The sequence below is a fragment of the Cheilinus undulatus genome, linkage group 6 (assembly GCF_018320785.1).
Source record: "Cheilinus undulatus linkage group 6, ASM1832078v1, whole genome shotgun sequence".
Classification (NCBI taxonomy): domain Eukaryota; kingdom Metazoa; phylum Chordata; class Actinopteri; order Labriformes; family Labridae; genus Cheilinus; species Cheilinus undulatus.
Genome location: NC_054870.1, coordinates 473,026 through 491,864, shown reverse-complemented (window position 1 = coordinate 491,864; position 18,839 = coordinate 473,026). Strand labels below are relative to the sequence as shown.

At 43.3% G+C, this 18,839-nt stretch overlaps 1 protein-coding gene across 1 annotated transcript in view; it reads left to right on the top strand.

Annotated features, from left to right (window-relative positions):
- The first annotated feature begins 6,973 nt into the window (after positions 1 to 6,973).
- Positions 6,974 to 18,839, top strand: part of dlk2 (delta-like 2 homolog (Drosophila)) — a 47,514-nt gene continuing 35,648 nt past the window's right edge. The window contains exon 1 of the mRNA XM_041788747.1: positions 6,974 to 7,058. Within this exon, the coding sequence (XP_041644681.1) occupies positions 6,974 to 7,058 (85 nt within the window). The remainder of the gene's footprint in view (positions 7,059 to 18,839) is intronic.

The following is an 18,839-nucleotide window of genomic DNA, read 5'->3' as shown; positions in this document are numbered from 1 at the left end:
GTCAGTGAGAGGAGGAGCACAGGCAGTAAAAGTCTCCTGTCACCTCAAAAACCGCTGTATCTGCGCAGTGCAAGCCCATTTAATCCTCTGAGCTGTAGTAGATGTGCAGATACGAAGAGCGAAGTTGTTGGCATCTTAAAAGGGATTTTAAATCATCCATGACTGCAGGATGGACTTTCTGCCAGGTTAAGACGAAAACAATCTTCGCTCACTAATGTAAAAGCGCCCAAAGATGTGAAATAGCTGGAGAACAGGTGGGACTTTTACACCAACACCAGTCTCATGATTAATCGTGTTGCTCTTTTTCAGAGTTGGAGCATGAGAAACTTACTGTAACTTTTTCTGCTTTACGTTGCCTGCTGTCTCAGATTTCCAAGAAGTTTAACCCCTGCACACCCAGAAATGGACTAAATTTTAACAAAACACTTGAGCAGGAGCGGTGAGAGGCCAGAGCAGAGAGAGGAAGCCTGAACAGCTCGTCATTAACTGGAGTGATTTTCCATTAACGCCTGAGTGTAACAAACTCTCTGTACTGTTGAGCTTTAATGAGCGTGGAAACAACTGAGACATGGAGGAAGAGGAGGATTAGGAGGAAGAATAAGGGGGAGGAGGAAGAGAGAAAAGAGCTAGAAGAGGAAGAAGCAGAGCAGCTGCTTGGCTCTGCTTCTAAGAAGTCTGTTATGAACAGCTGAGATCCTCCAGAGGAAGTGAGTCTGGGAAAAGTTACCGTTACCACGGCAGCAGAGGTGGGGCCCCATTCACCAGCGTTCTTAAAAAGACATTCCTAACTCCTGCGCACACAGGTGACTCTGGATCAGTGTGTAGAGGAGATGGTCCCACAGTCAGAAGGCTGTTGGTTCGATCCCCAGCTCCTGTTGATGCCTCCATGGGCAAGACACTTAACCTCAGTCTGCTCCCACTGCTTTGCTGGTGGCGTGTAAATGTGTATGGATGTGATTGGATAGGATTAGCTAATACTGAAAGCCAATTCTCCATAGCAACCTCTGTCATCAGTGTGTGAATGTGTGTGTGAAGGGGTGTGATAGGGAAGGAGGACCTGCAGTGTAAAAGTGCCATGAGTTCAGACGACTAGAGAAGCTCACGTCCATGTACCACTCTTACCTGAGGATATAAGAGCTGATGTTCTGAATAGGGCATGGTTTTAGAGGAATGACATACTGGATGATCTGATCAGACTCTGAGAGAAATATTGTTAAAGATCATTTTTGTGTTGTTCAGAATAAAAACGGTGAGAATAAACAGCAGACTTCCTGAGGATCAGAAACCTCCATCACTGACAGCTCAGAGCCTCGCCTCTGATCAGCTTTCATGAGTGTTTGATCTTTAAAAAGCTCGGATGTGGACTGAGTTCACGGAGGGACATACATCTGCTCTGGGATCTGCTGGGCATGATCATGATGATCTGAGTTTAGTCCACCTAACCTGCTGCTTCATATCTGCAGAGCAGCCATCTGGGAAAGCTCCTGTAGAAAGAGTTTGTGAGGGGCAGGACTTTTCAAAAATACCTCAGAGGGTGACAGGACAAAGTTCTGCCTGTCACATTCATTACAGGCCAATCAGACGCAAGGAGGTAGTAGACACGAGCAGTTCTGGAGAGTAGCCAGAGCTGGACAGGTGTGGAGCTGATTGGTGGATAAAACTCATGCCCTTCCACTATGACAAATGGCCCAGTTCTCATAAAACCACCTTAACCCTACAGCTACATCCATCTCATGGCTTCACAGGAGGCCGCCATTGCTATCAGCTCCCAGTACAACCAAACCACCAAGCAGACTAAAGAATGAGTCTGTCTTTAATGATGGTCATCAGGTGATTACAGAGTTGTACATTCAGACTATAGATAGGCCAACAGACATGACAGACAGATGTACAACATCAATCACTGATACTGACTGAAGGAAGGACGGAAGGAAGGAAGGAAGGAAGGAAGGAAGGACGGAAGGAAGGAAGGAGGGGCTACAGCGCTAGACCGTGAACAAAGATGGCTTTTCTGTACTTCATTAGGATGAATGATACGCTCTTTTGATGCTAACGCTACTTACTAACCAAGTTGTTGAAGTGTTTCTCTTTTTTTACCAGTCATGGCCGTCCCACTACAGCAGGGGTGCTGCAGCACCCTGGGGTGTCTTCTGTCGTTGTCAGGGGTGCCTTAAAAATGCTTTGTAAAAATTCAGCCATGAATTACCATGAGTGATCGATCATACACTCTTTTCCTGAAATCCTTTAAACATCAGTGAACAGGGGTGTCCCGATCCTGATCATAGCTATTGGAAAGGAGCCTTTAGAAGCATTTTTTTAATTTATTCGAGATCAGCAATTTGATCCAATCAGCCCAGCCGATCATTTACGATCCTAAACCTGTGACAATCTAACCTGACACACCAGGTGGATGTGTTTCACACATCCACCTGGTAAACCTCTCATAGACATTGTTTGGGAAAGGGCAGAGCCTTTGGAAAAAAACCTCAGCGTGTGATTGGATGAATGTTCTGTCTGTCACATCTTTACGGGCCAATCAGAGCAACAAAACACGTGACATAGCTGCTACTGAGGGGTAAACTCCATAGGGAACTCCATAACGGTAACCATGGCGACTGTAGACATGTCAGTACATGACTTTGGTGGTTTTTGTGTGATGATTGGTATTATTTCTAAGTTGAACCCAGAAGCAGACAGGAAACAGATGAAGCAGTTAAATAGATTTATTGTTGGGAAATATAGGAGGTTGGGGGAATCCAGGGTCCAGGGCGTGAGAGGGGAATCCAGGAGGTTGTGAGGACGTGAGGCGAGAGGTTCAGTGAAGGAGGCAGGTGAGTGAGTCCAGAGTGAGAGTGTGGCAGAGATTGGGCTGTTGCACTGGCGGCACGTGGAGGCACTGGAAAAGGTGGAGGAGGGCAGGATTAGTCACAGGCCACAGGTGAACAACAGCAAAACTCAAATTACTAGAGAGTAGGTCAAAATGCACGAGTGAGAGGCATCTCCACATGAGATACTGGAATAATCTGGTGGCTGAAGAGCCTCGCAGCAGAGCTTAAGAGGAGGTGGTTATTGTGGTGATTGCATGCAGGTGCGAGGGTGCCTTGAGAACCAGTGCAGGGAGACGCCCTATCTCTATAAAGAGAAAAAAAAACTCCAAGCAGGAAACAGACATCTGGAAATCTTTCAAAATAAAACTAAAATGTGCCACAATCACCGCATTTTTTAAAGAAAACAACTCACTGCTGTTCTTTGTTCATCTTTTAGCGAAGAAATGTTGTCAAATTCTGATAAGACTGGCGCTTTACCAGCATCCATGCTAATCCCCTCCGCCATGATTGCCTCTTGTTGCTGCTTGCTTACGTCACAACTCCAGGCTTGTCTCTGATTGGTCCTGTCACTTTCTAACCGGGCCCAAACGGTTCAGACAGGAGCTTTACAAGATGGATTCACCAGTGAGAAACACAGGAACGGGCGTATCCATCTGCTTTATAAGGTTAATGACAATCTGCAGCAGGCCAAAACTGTGGAAATACTCAAGTTTTTGAGCGAAAGCCAATCCAACCACCACGGCCATTTGGCGAGGCGTTAGCAGCCGGCTTGTTTAATACTATCTATTTGATTTGATATCAACAACAGAATATGGTTACCATGGTGACCGAGGAGCTGGCTGGATCAACAAAGTCCGGACTTTTAGAGAGATAAGATGGAGATGGAGATGCTGGTTTCCTCTCTCTTCATTTTCAGGTAACAGTGAGTAAAGAAGGACAAATCTCTGCAGCAGCTCCAGCTGAACTGTAGAAATCTCTCTGTGATAGTGAGTGTCTTGTATTTGACCATAATGTCTCAGGCAGTGGTGGGTAGAGTACACAGTTACAGTACTCAAGTAAAAGTACTGTTACTTGATGATAATAATTACTCAAGTAGAAGTACTCATAAAAATAGTACTTGAGTAAGAGTAAATAAGTACCTTGTTAAAAGACTACTCAAGTAGTGAGTAACTTTATGAGTAACTTCATTTTGTGCAGTTTATTAAAACATATTGCTCTACAACATATTATTCAGGGGTAGTAATGTAAACTGCACATGGTCATAAATAAAGTAGCATAACTTGTCAAAAGTAAAAGAAATAAAAAACTGAACATAAAGCAGCAGTCAAATTATGGGATGAAAAATTCAATATAATGAGAAAAAAACACTCTTCCTCTCATTATAGCTATCTTATTTCTACATGATGATTTTAATCTCATACATGAATTTATACCTTGCAGTTGTAACTTTTTAATCACATTATGTTCATTTTATCATGTGTTGATGATTTTTGGCTCATATTTATGCAATTAATCTTATGAACTGGCCTCAATACTGACTTTTTGCCCTTTTTATTTAATTGTTAAGCTCCAGTTTATGAATTTTTATCCTGATTATCACTCAACAAATTCGGCAAGCCAAACTGAAACTTCTTAAAACTAAAGACAACTTTGGCCCACTGGCCGCACGTTATAACCATGTTAGGTCTAATCAGAGATATGCCACACACACATGATAATAGCATCACCTACACACGTAACGTTAAATAATGGCGTGTAAAATCACATTTGTGGCAGAGCTGCAGAGGTGGTCGGACACGTGACGTCATGTATCACTGACACAGCTGTGTGTTTGCAGTCTGCAGGTTAAAACAGAGATTTGAACTGATGTGTTTAGCTAACTAGCAGAGCAGTCGTTAGCTTGTTTATCTTACCATAACGTGCTTTCTTAGATTTGACGTGCTATTTTTGAAGCTCGACGTTTCCACCGTTGTAGGTAGACACAGTAAGCAGAGCATTATGTGTCTGTTGTTCCTCGTAGTTTGAAAAGAGTCTTGATGTTGGTCCGAGGATAAACACGCTCCTCTGAAGGAGACGCAGGTATCACAGCTTCAGCCATTATCTCCAACTGTTGATGGTTAAGGGGGCGGGGTCATTCCTCCGTTTACTCTGTGGTGCTGAGGATTTTACCTCACGCTGCTGTGAGAGCTCAGCTGAGAGTAAAATACTTAATGAAAATAAATTATAGACAAGTAAAAGTAGCGACCAGTGCATGTCCAACAGAGTAAAAGTATCGTTTTTTAACCACAAATGCAACGGACCAGGAGTAAAAAGTACTCTGCTCAAAATCTACTCTCAAAAGTAGGATTTTTAAAAAAAACCACTCAAGTACATGTAACGGAGTAAATGTAATGCGTTACTACCCACCTCTGGTCTCAGGGTTAAGCTGCTCTATTTTAACACAGATTGTTGTTTCCATTCATTTATTTTTGACCCTATTCAAGTCAAACTGTTCACACCACTCTAAAGTGGAGTTGGGATGTTTTAAATTCCTTTTTCTGCTGTGACTAATAAAGTCTAGCTCATTTTACCACTCTTTAGTGGGATTGTAATATTTCAAATTCATTTATTGAACTCATTTGTGACTGTTGGAGCTGTTTACACCACTTTGTCTGGAACTGAGGTTATTTGAATTCATGTTTTTTTGCTCGGGTCTGTCAGCTGTTTACGGGGATGACTCTTGTCTAACCCTGCACTAAGTCACTTTGTTTTATCACTAAAGATTAAATTGAATCAGAGGTATTGCACCATTCTGAGGACAAATTTGAAAGTGTTTCAATACGTTAGCTGTACTAAATTTAATGGAATGAGCCATTAAGTTATTCTGTGGACTCAATTTTGTGAACAAAACCACTGAAACCTTCATCCAGGCAAGTATGAGTTTCATTTCTGGACTCAGAATCGGTAGATACTCAGATCAGGATCAGAGGCCAGAAATGCTGATCAGGATGTCACTGTGGAATAGTCTGCACTCAGTGATGCTGTGCTAGAATCGTGTAGTTTTCTTGTTTAGTTCGGCAGGGGCTGTAGTGAGAAAAGCCTCAGAGTGTTTTTAAGGACTAACCCTGATGAAGAAGTGAACATCTACACAGCCATTCTATGAAAATGAAGGCATTTTAATCCTAGGAAGAGATTATCTTGTTCTTATTTTCATATATGAATCCTTCAGTAGCCATCGGGTGATTTCAGATTTATTGAATTTTTACAAGAGACAGAAAAAGGCAGTGGTCTAAAGACGAGGATGTAGTCGAGATCGACAAACTTCTGCTCTTCTCACAGTTCCACCTCACTCTGCCTGAGCTTGGTCATTTGGTCAGTTTACATCTGTGACAGCACCATACTGAGCGCTCTGTGCTCTCATTGGTCAGTTTCAATGATGTCATGGAACAAATCCAAAGAGGCAGGACTAAAATCACACAACAGACATTCTGAAAGCAGATTATGAAGCGCCTCAGAAATTTTCATGATTTTTCACTATGGCACGACACAAATAAATCATCAGATCATCAGTTTGACTGTGGTTTAAAAAGTGTTCAGCAGCCAGACCACTAGAAAGTCTCTATTCAACTGTTCCAGGTTTTTTGACATTTTAAAGACAGCTCGATTCTTCCGCCGCAGCCTCAACCTCAGGAAAACTTCACTAAGCAACCTAATAACCAGAAAGAAAAAACAATTATTCTACAAAAATACAAAAGAAAAGAAAGTATAAAACATACAAAGAAATTTCTGTTTTATTCAAGCTGGAATAAAATGTAAAAATAAAGGAAAATGAATAATAAAATAAAATATAAGAATCAAACTGTTTCTCCTTAAATACAGAATAAAAACATCCAATCAAAGGGGATCTTGACTGGGTCTAAATGAAAACCTCTGTGAGGGCTAGAGGAGCCGAGTTCAGGCTGGATTGAAGAGTTGGGTGTGAACACGGCCCGTGAGTTAACAGCTGATCCTGGAGCGGCTCAGATTCTCGTCCGGACCTTTGATCAGCTGTAGACGTGTCCGTGTCACCTTTCAGGAGCCTCCGTGTGTTTATCCTCTGCTGACAAACTGACTCCAGGTCAGACACCAACACGTCTGTCTCTTTCTTGCAGCTCGTCTTTGTCGACATGTCGTCAGTCCGAGCTGCTGCCATCCTGCTGCTACTGAGCTGCTGCCTCCTCGTCCTCCTGGCTCCGCCCTGCACAGGTCAAGGTAAGGTCATCAGGTCACATGTGACCAAACCTCAGGTTACAAGCTGTTTTTAACGACACGCTCACACCAGGCAGTCTGTACCTAGTCTGACCCCCAGAGTCCAGTTTGACTAGTGTGAGTGCTCTTTTGGCCCTAGCACAGTTGGAAGAGGAGAGCGTCAGCATGGAGCAGCTGGGCATGCGTGAGCACAATAACAGGTACGCAACATGGACATGACATAGGCTTTCATAGGCGGGGCCGTTTAGACTAGGCAGGACTTTTAAAGAAAGGATTCATTTGGTCTGATGCACGGGTTTGGGCAAAGATGAAAATTCAGAGTCAGCAGGATAAAACCCACAAGAACTCAGAGGTCTCTGGGAAACCTGCTGTCTTCTTGGTTCTATTAATGTGATGACGAATGTCTAAGAGGAAGCTGTGCATGGGCCCGTTGGCCCTAAAGCCCTGTGTGTGCAGGTCAGTGGGGAACAAGTGGACATGCCACCTGGTGGGGGTGCACCATAAATTTAACCAGCAGTGGATTACATTGAAGATGGCCTGTTTAAAAAATAAAATGCAAATTAAAATGATTATGATTTATAAAATGCGAGGTCACTTCATTTTTACTTACTCCAGCTAAATCCTGACTCATGTTGGTCAGTGAAGGATCACAGACCAGCTCATGCAAACACAGGAGGGGACGTTGTTGTTGGTGTTTTATGCTTCTACGGGTCTGTAAATAGTCTTTAAAATGTTTTAGCAACTGTAATGTGTTCAAGCCTTTCTGCTTTCACATATGGAGGCTTTTTTTTTTTTTTTAAAATGCACCGAGATTAAGAGCGAGAGAAAGAGAGAAAAGGGCAGTGGGTCTCGCAGCTGCTGCCTTTCAGACAAAGCTGAGGGAACAATGCATCATGGAGCTCTCGCTGCTGTGCCTGTCTCTGGAGCTGTAGAGTGTTTTCATATGCCAGGCCGGCTACTTCCTCTTTTTCATTAGTGGTATTACAGCAGTTAGCAAATGCTTACCGGCATTACAGTCACCGGCATCCACAGTAAATACAGTGATATTCATCTTATTTTCCACCCCTCGTATTAATGGTTCGGATGTGGACTATACATGCACCAAAACCAGTACACCCCTAGAAATGGCACCTACTTTTTACATAACATTACACTTAAATAGGTGTGAATGTGAGCGTGCCTGGTTGTCTGTCTCTATATGTCAGCCCTGTGGTTGACCAGTCCAGGGTGTACCCCGCCTCTCGCCCAATGACAGCTGGGATAGGCTCAAGCCCCCACGACCCCGAAGGGGTTAAGCGGTATAGACCATGGATGGATGGATAAAGCTTTTTACTAGGATTGAGAGTCCTCAACATGAGGAGAAAGTCTCTTTGACCCTTTTATAAAGACTGTGACCATCCCTGCAGCAGTAAGAGCTACAAAGTTAGTTTTTCTCACATCCTCTGAACACAGCTCTCCTTTTAGATTTTCCTCCGATGACTGTCTGACTTATTTTCAGGTGTTTCCAGGTGTTGAAGATCTATGTGAGTGCTTTAAAAGCAGTATAAAGGCTTAAACTCTCCAGAGGGAGCTGTTCGAGGCTAATAAATGTCCTCAATCGATATGACTCAAGTCAGCGCTGGCCGGAGCTGAGGAACAAAAGAATAAGAAAAAAAAAAAGTCCTGCCTGTAAACAGTTCTGATTCCTGTCTAAGCCGCAGGCTACATTATCAGCTACCAGCAGAACAACACTTCTCTCAGACACAACTGTAAACGGACTAGCTGCATTATGGGTAATAAAGAAGTAGGAGTTGGACAGGGGAGAAATGTTTACAATAAAGAGAGAATATCTCTGCATGGATGAGGGAGGAAAAAGTGCTGAGGTGCTGCAGAGACTCCTTAAAGTAGAAACAATTCAAACAGCTCCTAAACAGCTGAGCTGGTGTTTACCCTGCTCTATGGGATGTTTGGTTGTGGTACACCTCTACTGTCAGTGGACTTCAGTGGACTGCAGAGTGCAGCACAGTGAATGGTGGTGTTACTCTGAAACACATCACTGATAGGAAACGTACACACTGGGAAAGGCTCTGCATCAACAAAAACAGGAAGGAGAGAAACAGAAACAGTGTTGATGCTTTGCAGGGCATCTTTTTCCTTTTCTTTTTGTGGTCACAGAAGAGAAAGAAAATTGAGGAGTTTGTACAATGCACATGTTACGTTGTTTAAAAAAAAAAGTAATCTGAGCACTCTGAGGAATGAGTAATGTGTCAGCCTGAACACTGAGAGTCTCTGGCTTGTTTATAATGGGCTTCTTTAGCATCTTTAGCATTTGGCTTTAGGTGGCTCCAAAATTTCCATTCAGGAGACTGAACACAGAACAGAACAGTGAATGATGGCAGATTGGTTGCAGTTTACCGGCTTTTTGCAGGAGTTACCCAAGCTGACTGTCAATGACGGGTTAAATTTAGCTGAGGATGTTTGTTGGGGCACACAGCAGTGATGTCCAGAAGTGCTATTAACCCCTTTCTTAAACATTTTAGCACGTTTGGATGCCATAAAGAGTAAACACAAACAGCAATCCAAACAAACACATATTGTTGGGTGGAAGTTGTCAAGCCGCCTTATTTTCTGCCGTAAATAGGTGGCACCCTACTGTGCATCACGCCGATACGGCCTGAGCGACCAAACCCTCAGCAGCTCTGAGTTTTTCTTTCATTTCATGCTGCAAACAGCACACTGGGGTATTTCAGAGATTTTAACCTTGATCAGAGTAATCAAAGACCTCTGAAACCTCTGGGAAATGACACGCAGGAAAGGAAACACAGGCTGGATGTGGATGTGGGACATCGGTCTCTGTACATGTGAGACAGTGGCGCTCCTCTTTGTTTTTGTGGGGCTGTCAAAAGATTACAATTTTCATCACAATCAATCTGGGGATTTCTGTAGTTAATCGCTGTTAATCACAAGAGTTTCATTGCATAGTTTGACGTGGTGCCGTTGTGAACGACGTGTGTGTAGTCTGAGCCGGCCTTTACTCAGCATTTCATTAAAAAAACTTCAGACCAACAGTCAGACATGGTGGTGGTAGTGTGATGGTCTGGACCAGCACCTGGACCACTTGCTGTAACTGATGGAACCATGAATCTTGGTCTCTACCAGAAAATCCTGAAGAATGTTGGGCCATCATAACCCAAGCACACGGGTTATGGAGCAGGACCCTGACCCCACCTCTGGATGGACTAAACACTAAGTAAAGGTTCTGAAGTGGTCTAGTCAAGGTCTGGACTTAGATCTGACTGAGATGCTGTGGTGTGACCTTAAATAGGCCGTTCATGCTGGAAAACCCTCCAATATGGCTGACTAAAAACTATTCTACAGCTCTAGGTTTGCATGGCTCTTTTACCTTAATAAATGAAATCATCATTAAAAAAGTACATTTTGCATTTCCTAATATCTTTGTCTAATAAAATGTGTTTGACGATCTAAGAGTGACAAAAATGCAAAAAGAAGAAATCAGGAAGGAGGCAAATATTTCTACAGCTCTGTGATTTGTACCCGTACACCTCCTGTATGAGTGAACGCCTAACTGAAAGAGGTGGGGCCCTCAACTGTCTGGCTGTAGATTCACACCACTCCTGGGCTTGTGTCCCCCATGCCCTGGGCCCTTGGAACGTGAAGCCCCAGCCGTTGTCTCTTCCTTTGTTTAATGGGGTCAGAGGTCTCCATAACAGCTCCTATTTGTCTCTATAATCATACAATACAATAATAACTTTATTTATCCCCGAAGGGAAATTCATCTGTCTGGAGTCTCATCTGTTTATGGTAGAATTATGTTGTCTGATTGCTGAGGGTATAAAAGATCTTCTGTATCTTTCTGTCCTGCAGTGAAGAGAGAGTAGCCGTCCACCACCGTTGTTTCTTTGGTCATTTAGGGAGATATGAAGTGGATGATCCATGTTCCTCAGAAAGGCCTCCACCTTCTTCACCTCTCCTCCTCATCCTCCAATGAGTTCAGCTTGGTTCCGACCACAGAGCCAGCTTTTTTCACCAGTTTGTTCAGACGCCTTGCATCCTTGTGTTTTCCACTGCCTCCCCAGCAGACTGCAGAATAAAACAGAACATTTGCCACCACAGACTGATAAAACATCTGCAGCATCTTACTGCAGATGTCTACTGATGGGAGTCTTCTAAGGCAAAAGAGGCGGCTCTGCCCCTTTTTGTAGATGAAGTCTACGTTTTTAGACCAGCCCAACATATTATCCAGGTGTACACCTAAATATTTTTACGATGTCACCACCACGATGTCCACACCACAAGTGTTCTCTGGTTGAAGAGGGGGTTTGGATCTGCAGAAATCTATGATCATTTCCTTTGTCTTTGAGGTGTTGAGTAGCAGGCAGTTTTTGTGACTCCAGTCACTGAAGGCACTTATCAGATCCCTGTATTCTGCTTCTTGCCCATTTCTGATACATGCCACCACAGCAGTGTCATCCGAGTATTTGTGGATGTGGCAGGACTCAGTGCTGTATTTGAAGTCTGATGTATACAGTGTGAACAGGAATGGAGCCAGGACTGTCCCTTGTGGAGCCCCTGTACTGCTCATTAATGTCCCAGAAACACAGTTCCCCAGCCTGACAAACTGTGGCCTTCCTGTCAGGTAATCTGTGATCCAAGAAACACAGGAAGGATCCACTCCCATCTCTGTGAGCTTGTCTTTGAGTATGGTGGGTTGGATGGAGCTGAATGTGTTTGAAAAATCAAAGAACATGATTCTCACATAAACTCCAGGTTCCTCCAGATGAGACAGGGCACGGTGAAGCATGAAGAGGATGTCATCATCCACTCCAACATGTCCTTTGTATGCAAACTGCAGGGAATCGAGTTTGCCTTTGACCTCAAGCCTCAGTAGGCGTAGAATCAGCCGCTCCAGAGTTTTCATGATGTGTGAGGTAAGGGCAATAGGTCTGCAGTCATTTAGTTCAGCCGGACATTTGATTTTTGGTACCGGTACAATACAGGATGTTTTCCACAGAGCAGGCACCCGCCCCAGCTGTAGACTCAGGTTGAAGAACCTGTGGAGAGGTTGACACAGTTGTGCAGCACAGTCTTTAAGCAGCCTTGGACACACACCATCTGGGCCAGCTGCCTTCCCAGAGCAAAGTCTCCCAAGCTCCAACCTCACCCCTGTCTCTGTGACAGAGAAGGGTACAGGTGCTAGAAGGGAGGTGGCTGCAGCTGTGGAGACATGTGTAGGAGAAGGAGGAGCTATAGTGGGGATTTCCATATGTTGAGGAGTAGAAGGAGGAGCAGCAGTGGAAGTAGGTGTGTCCACAGTGTCAAATCTGTTGAAGAACAGGTTGAGTTCATCAGCTCTTTCCACATCACCCACTATTGGCTCCCTTTTCTTTCTATTGTTATATCCAGAGATGGTAATGATTCCTCTCCACACATCAAGGATGTTGCTGTGTTGAAAACTCCTTGCTATCTTCTTTTTGTATTCCAGTATTGCCATCTTCAGTCTCCTCTCCAACTCATGTTGCACTTTCTAGAGCCGTTCTTTGTCACCGTCTCTAAAAGCTTTCTTTTACTGGTTGAGGATTGCCTTTATGTCACTTGTGATCCAGGGTTTGTTATTGGGGAAACAGCGAACAGTCTTTGTGGGTATGACTGTGTCTCTACAGAAGTTGATGTACTCAGTAAAACAATCAACCTGTCTGTCAATGTTAATACTGTCCTCATCTGTTTCCAGCAGCACATTCCAGTCTGTTGATTGAAAGCAGTCCCTTAGAGCTTCACTAGCTTGAGGAGTCCATCTTCTGATTTTGACTTTAGCTGCAGGCTGCCTCAGCACACAAGGTTTGTAACAGGTCTGCAGATAAACCAAATTATGATCTGACCTGCCCAGTGGTGGTAAGGCAGTAGCTCTGTAAGCTTCTTTGACATTGGCATACAGCAGGTCTAGGGTTTTGTTTTCTCTGGTAGGGCAGTTAACAAACTGTGTAAATCCAGTCAGGTAAGAGGAGAGGCTGACATGGTTGAAATCCCCTGATATTGCAAGTGCCTCAGGATGTTGAGTCTGTATCCTAGCAACAGTATCACGCAAAACATCACACGGAACCAAATCAGTTGCCTTGGGTAAAATGTATACAAGTATTGTTATGATATGACTGAACTCCCTTGGAACATAATATGGCGGAAGGGCAACTGCCAACGGTTCGATATCTGGACAACACAACTTCCCCTTAACAGTTATGTGTGAGGAGTTACACCATCTCTGGTTAACAAATAAAGCCAGACCCCCTCCTTTCTTCTTGCCACTAGCTTTAGCATCTCTGTCTGAAAGTGAAACCAGGTAGATCTACAGTAGAGTCCGAGTTGTTTTGATTCAACCAGGTTTCAGTAAAACACAGGAGACTGCATTCACGGTATGTTTTTCAGTTTTCACCAATATCTCTAGCTTGTAGCTTTTGTTGGGCAGAGAGTTGACGTTTCCCATAATGGATGATGGAAGAAAGGGCTTATATCTCCATTTCCTAGCCTTCACCTTTGCACCAGCATGGCAACCACGAAAACGCCTCAAGATGTCCACTGGAATTGGATGTTGTTATCCAGATTTGTTCCGTCTCAATGAAAGAAGCTCCTCTCTTGAATAAACTCTTCTCCCAGCAGAAATATCCATCAGTAGTTGACAAAAATATGAAAAAATAGAGTAAAAGTTAGAGAGACCAGACTTTGCAGCCACTTGATCAAGCGTGGGTTTAAGAATCTATAATTCATAGAGTTAGTATAATAGTATAATATAGTAATATATATATATATAATAGTTCAGAATAACCATGGAAACCCACCAACCACATTACATTACATTTATGTCTGTGCTGGACTACGGTGATATTTTGTATATGCACGCCTCCTCTCAAAGCTTACAGTCTCTGGATACTGTCTATCATGGAGCTCTGAGGTTCATCACTAATTTTAAATCTCTTACTCATCATTGTTTGCTGTATGCTCGCGTTGGATGGTCTTCTTTGTCCGCACGCAGACTCAGTCATTGGCGTGTTCTTATTTATAAATGTATTCTTGGTCTGCTCCCATCCCACCTTCTGACCTACATCAGTCAGAAGAACACAGGATCTTATAATCTTCGGTCTAAGGATCTTTTCTTATTGTCTGTCCCTAAAGTAAGAACTGAACTGGGAAAAAAGGCGTTCAGGTTTGCGGCTCCACATGCTTGGAACGATCTACAAAAAGACCTGAAACTAAAAGAACTGGTTTCATTGGATACTTTTAAGGTGATATTGAGTGACTTGGAGTCAGACACATCTGGCTGCAGATGTTTTGACTGATGCACTTTATCCTTTTCATGTGGGCAATCCAAGCAAAATTGTCTGTCTAAAATTGTGACTTTTCTTTGTTAATGTACTGAATTCTTGTCTTTTGTTTTTGATGACTGCGTGTGTTTGTGTATAACTGTTGAATGTGCTGCTGTCTTGGCCAGGACACTCTTGCAAAAGAGATTTTTTAAACTCGATGAGGTTTTTTTCCTGGTTAAATAAAGGTTAAATTAAAAAAATAAAATAAAATAAACACCTTCACAACACTGACCTTTGTTACCACCAAAGACTCCCCTCTTATGAGGCTCTGATTGGACGGTTACTGAGAGAAACAGGTGCCACCAGTGAGCAGGCCAATCAGAGAGCAGCAGAGCAGCCCGAGGGGTGACTTCATCAGTGCAGCAATCATCATGTTTTAAGCTGCAGCCTGGGCTAAAATTATCCTGGGTACTTCATCTCAGTTTCACTCTGATGACCGTCACAGCCTCCGCGTCCAGAATAACCCAACGTTCATAAACGCACCTTTTCCTTGAAAACAACAAGGTCCAGGTGTCAGACTGAAATAGCTCTGCAGAGGAAGTCTTCAGCTCCTCTCTGCAGCAGAAGCACTTATTTAAAGTCAGACCGGCACAAACAGAGCTCAGATCAGTTTCCTGCTCATCTCATGTCTGTCAGTCAGATTCTCACATCTGGAGGCTCTCAGTCATTTCTGCCTGTCAGTCACTTCCCTCTCCATTGCTCTTTGATGCTTTTACTCTGATAAAAACAGTAAATTTCTCCATCTCTAGAGCCTCCTCTCTCCTCTTTCTTCAGTCTTCTGTTTCTAGAAACCTGGGGCTGCAGAGATAATCCAGTCACTGTGGGGAAGCATCTCCTCTGGGGACTCGATATTCTTCTGGGGTCTACTTTTGCTGACTGTAGTTCCTCTGAGGACTGTGGTAGAACTGGTCACTTTAGTATCTTTGGAGACTGAAGCACTACAGGGGAGTGTAGTTCACTTAAAGACAGTAGTACTTTTGAGAATGGTGGTAGTTCTGGAGACGTACTGAACATGTGAGCATCAAGGCAATTTCTATGCCTAAACATAGCGCTAGGTTCAATGTTTAGATTTAGTCTGAATACGTCCTCTTTAACTGTGGCTTAAAATACAAGATGTAATGCTCTACATATCATGCAAACATTCAAGTGCAATTTCTTTTACATCCCCGATTCCAAAAAAGTTGGAACACTGTGTAAAATGTAAATCAAAAAAGAACTCAATGACTAACAATCTCATAAACCTATATTTGTTCACAATAGAACAGAAACAACAGATCAGATGTTAAACTCAGACGTTTTAACATTTTAGGGAAAAATATTAGCTCATTATGAATTTAATGGCAGCAGCATGTCTCAAAAAAGTAGGGACAGGGTCATGTTTACCATTGTGTAGCATCCTCTTTTCTTTTAACAACAGTCTGTAAACGTCTGAGGAACTGAGGAGACCAGCTGATGGGAGAGGAAATAGTGGCAGCTTTACCTGACAGAGACGTTGTCTGGATGGGAGCATATGTTGCTCTAAAAGCTCTCTCTGCTTTCCAGCATTGATAGTTCCTTTCCAGATGTTAGAGCTGCCCACGCCATAGGCACTAATGCAACCCCATACCATCAGAGATGCAGGCTTTAGACCTGAGCCAGGAGAACCAGCTGGATGCTCCCTCTCCTCTCTAGAAGAGGGGCTCTGTTTGCTCTGACGCTGTCAAACTTGGATGTACATAACGCTGGCGTCAGGCCAAAACCTCATGTCTTTGAAATCACTACTTTTCAAGGAATGAAAAAAAAAAGTTGTATTTTCAATTAATTCCACACTGAATGGTGCTACTCAGCATCTTTTGCCTTCAAAATGGATTTAAACCCACTGACATACACTATATTGCCAAAAGTATTTGCTCACCTGCCTTGCCTCACATATGAACTTAAGTGACATCCCATTCTTAATCCATAGGGTTTAAAATGACATGGGTCCACCCTTTGCAGCTGAAACAGCTTCAGCTCTTCTGGGAAGGCTTTCCACAAGGTTTAGGAGTGTGTTTATGGGAATTTTTGACCATTCTTCCAGAAGAACATTTGTGAGGTCACACAATGATGTTGGACCAGAAGGCCTGGCTCTCAGTCTCTGCTCTAATTCATCCCAAAGGTGTTCTATGGGGTTGAGGTCAGGACTCTGTGCAGGCCAGTCAAGTTGATCCACACCAAACTCTCTCCTCCATGTCTTTATGGACCTTGCTTTGTGCACTGGTGCACAGTCATGTTGGAACAGGAAGGGGCCATCCCCAAACTGTTCCCACAAAGTTGGGAGCATGGAATTGACCTATGGCTAAGTCCCGCCCTCAAACGCGATGAGCCAATCACAGTCCGTATACCACTCCAATATACTCGGACATCGGCTGCCTGGACGCCCATTGAAATGAATGGGAGAAAGTCAGTTTTAGTCTGGTTTTATGAGTTTTTTTTTTGATAATTTACATTTAAAAATGGTCAAACGGTGTTCATGGGGTACATGCGACTCCAACACAAGGTATCCTGAGTGGCTAGGCAACGGAGTGTATTTTTTACCCTTTCCTAAGCCACATCTAAATCGAGAAAAGTGTCTTCTTTGGATAAAAGTTTTGCAGTAGACCAAAACATCAACCTAACGTGAATAAAATTAACAACATCTGCTCTAAGGTATGCCAACATCGTATTTGAGGCAACATATTGTGACTTTGCTAGAAAGAAATATATCTTTAACCTCTCTAACGTTAGCTAAAGTTAGCCTAACGTTAGCTCCTAGCTGCGTTTTTCATTGTGTCATGTTATTTGTTGGGAGTTCGTTGGCATTTTTTGTTCTAGTTTTTGTTCTTTGGTGATCGTACATCATTGTTAGCTGTTGTCCAAAGCACTCTAGTTAAACTAACGTTAACTTCTGGAGCTTAGCTTCATGAACTTATCTGTAAAAGCCGAGATTACAAAGGTCAGCAAACGTTATGCTGATTGATTCAGTGTAAATATTGTAGCAGCAAACTACCGGAGAGACACTCTTGGTAAAGATGGTAAAAAGGCCGTTATATTTTTGTCATATTCTGAGCCAAAATCCTTAACTTCAGTGGCTCTTTGATGCTGATCCTCTATCTTGTGGTCTGAGATTGTGATGGCAACGAGATGCAGTGTACCACGTTTGCACTGGGACCTGTAAATTTTGGCTTGTAACTGAAGCTTTTACCGATCTTCTCAACAATAAAATGATTAATATATCACTCCAATGCGTAGTTTAGACCCTTTTGGTGACTTTTAGATGATATGTGAATTTTCTGTCTCCAAAAATCATCAATGGCCTCCAGTGAAACGTCTCCTACTGTGACAACTGCAATAGCGTCTGTCAGTGAATGTTCATTGTTTGTCCGAGTGAGTGGAGGGGGCGTGGCTTAGCCATAGGTCAATTGTCCAAAATGTCTTGGTATGCTGAAGCATTCAGAGTTCCTTTGACTGGAACTAAGGGGCCAAGCCCAGCTCCTGAAAAACAAGCCCACACCATAATCCCCCCTCCACCAAACTTTACACTTGGCACAGTGCAGTCAGACAAGTACCGTTCTCCTGGCAATCACCAAACCCAGACTGGTCCATCAGATTGCCAGATGGAGAAGTGTGATTGGTCACTACAGAGAAGGCGTCTCCACTGCTCTAGAGTCCAGTGGTGGCATGCTTTACACCACTGCATCCCACGCTTCGCATTGCACTTGGTGATGTATGGCTTGGATGCAGCTGTTACCATGGAAACCCATTCCATGAAGCTCTCTACCACTGTTCTTGAGCTAATCTGAAGGCCACATGAAGTTTGGAGGTCTGTAGCCATTGACTCTGCAGAAAGTTGGCCACCTCTGCGCACTATGACCTCAGCATCCTCTGACCCCGCTCCATCATTTTACGTGTCCTAACACTTGGTGGCTGAGTTGCTGTCATTCCCAATGGCTTCCACTTTGTTCTAATACCACTGACAGTTGACTGTGGAATATTTAGGAGCCAGGAAATCTCACCACTGGACTTGTTGCACAGGTGGCATCCTATCACAGTACCACGCTGGAATTCACTGAGCTCCTGAGAGCGAGCCATTCTTTCACTAATGTTTGTAGAAACAGTCTGCATGCCTAGGTGATGATTTTATACACCTGTGGACATGGAAGTGATTGGAACACCTGGTTTACATTATTTGGATGGGTGAGCGAATACTTTTGGCAATATAGTGTATGTTACGGGTGAAAATCATCATGGAAAATGGTCATACAAGATTGTTGGGCAACGACAGCATATGAGGGCCACTAAAAAAGTTAGTTTTGGGTGGGAGGAGGGGCTTCGTTTTTCTTCGATATGAAAGAGGTCCTCAAAGAAAGAACATTTGGAACCTCCAATTTATACAATGAACTGACTTTTTTGAGGTGAGGTCTTGGAGCTGTAG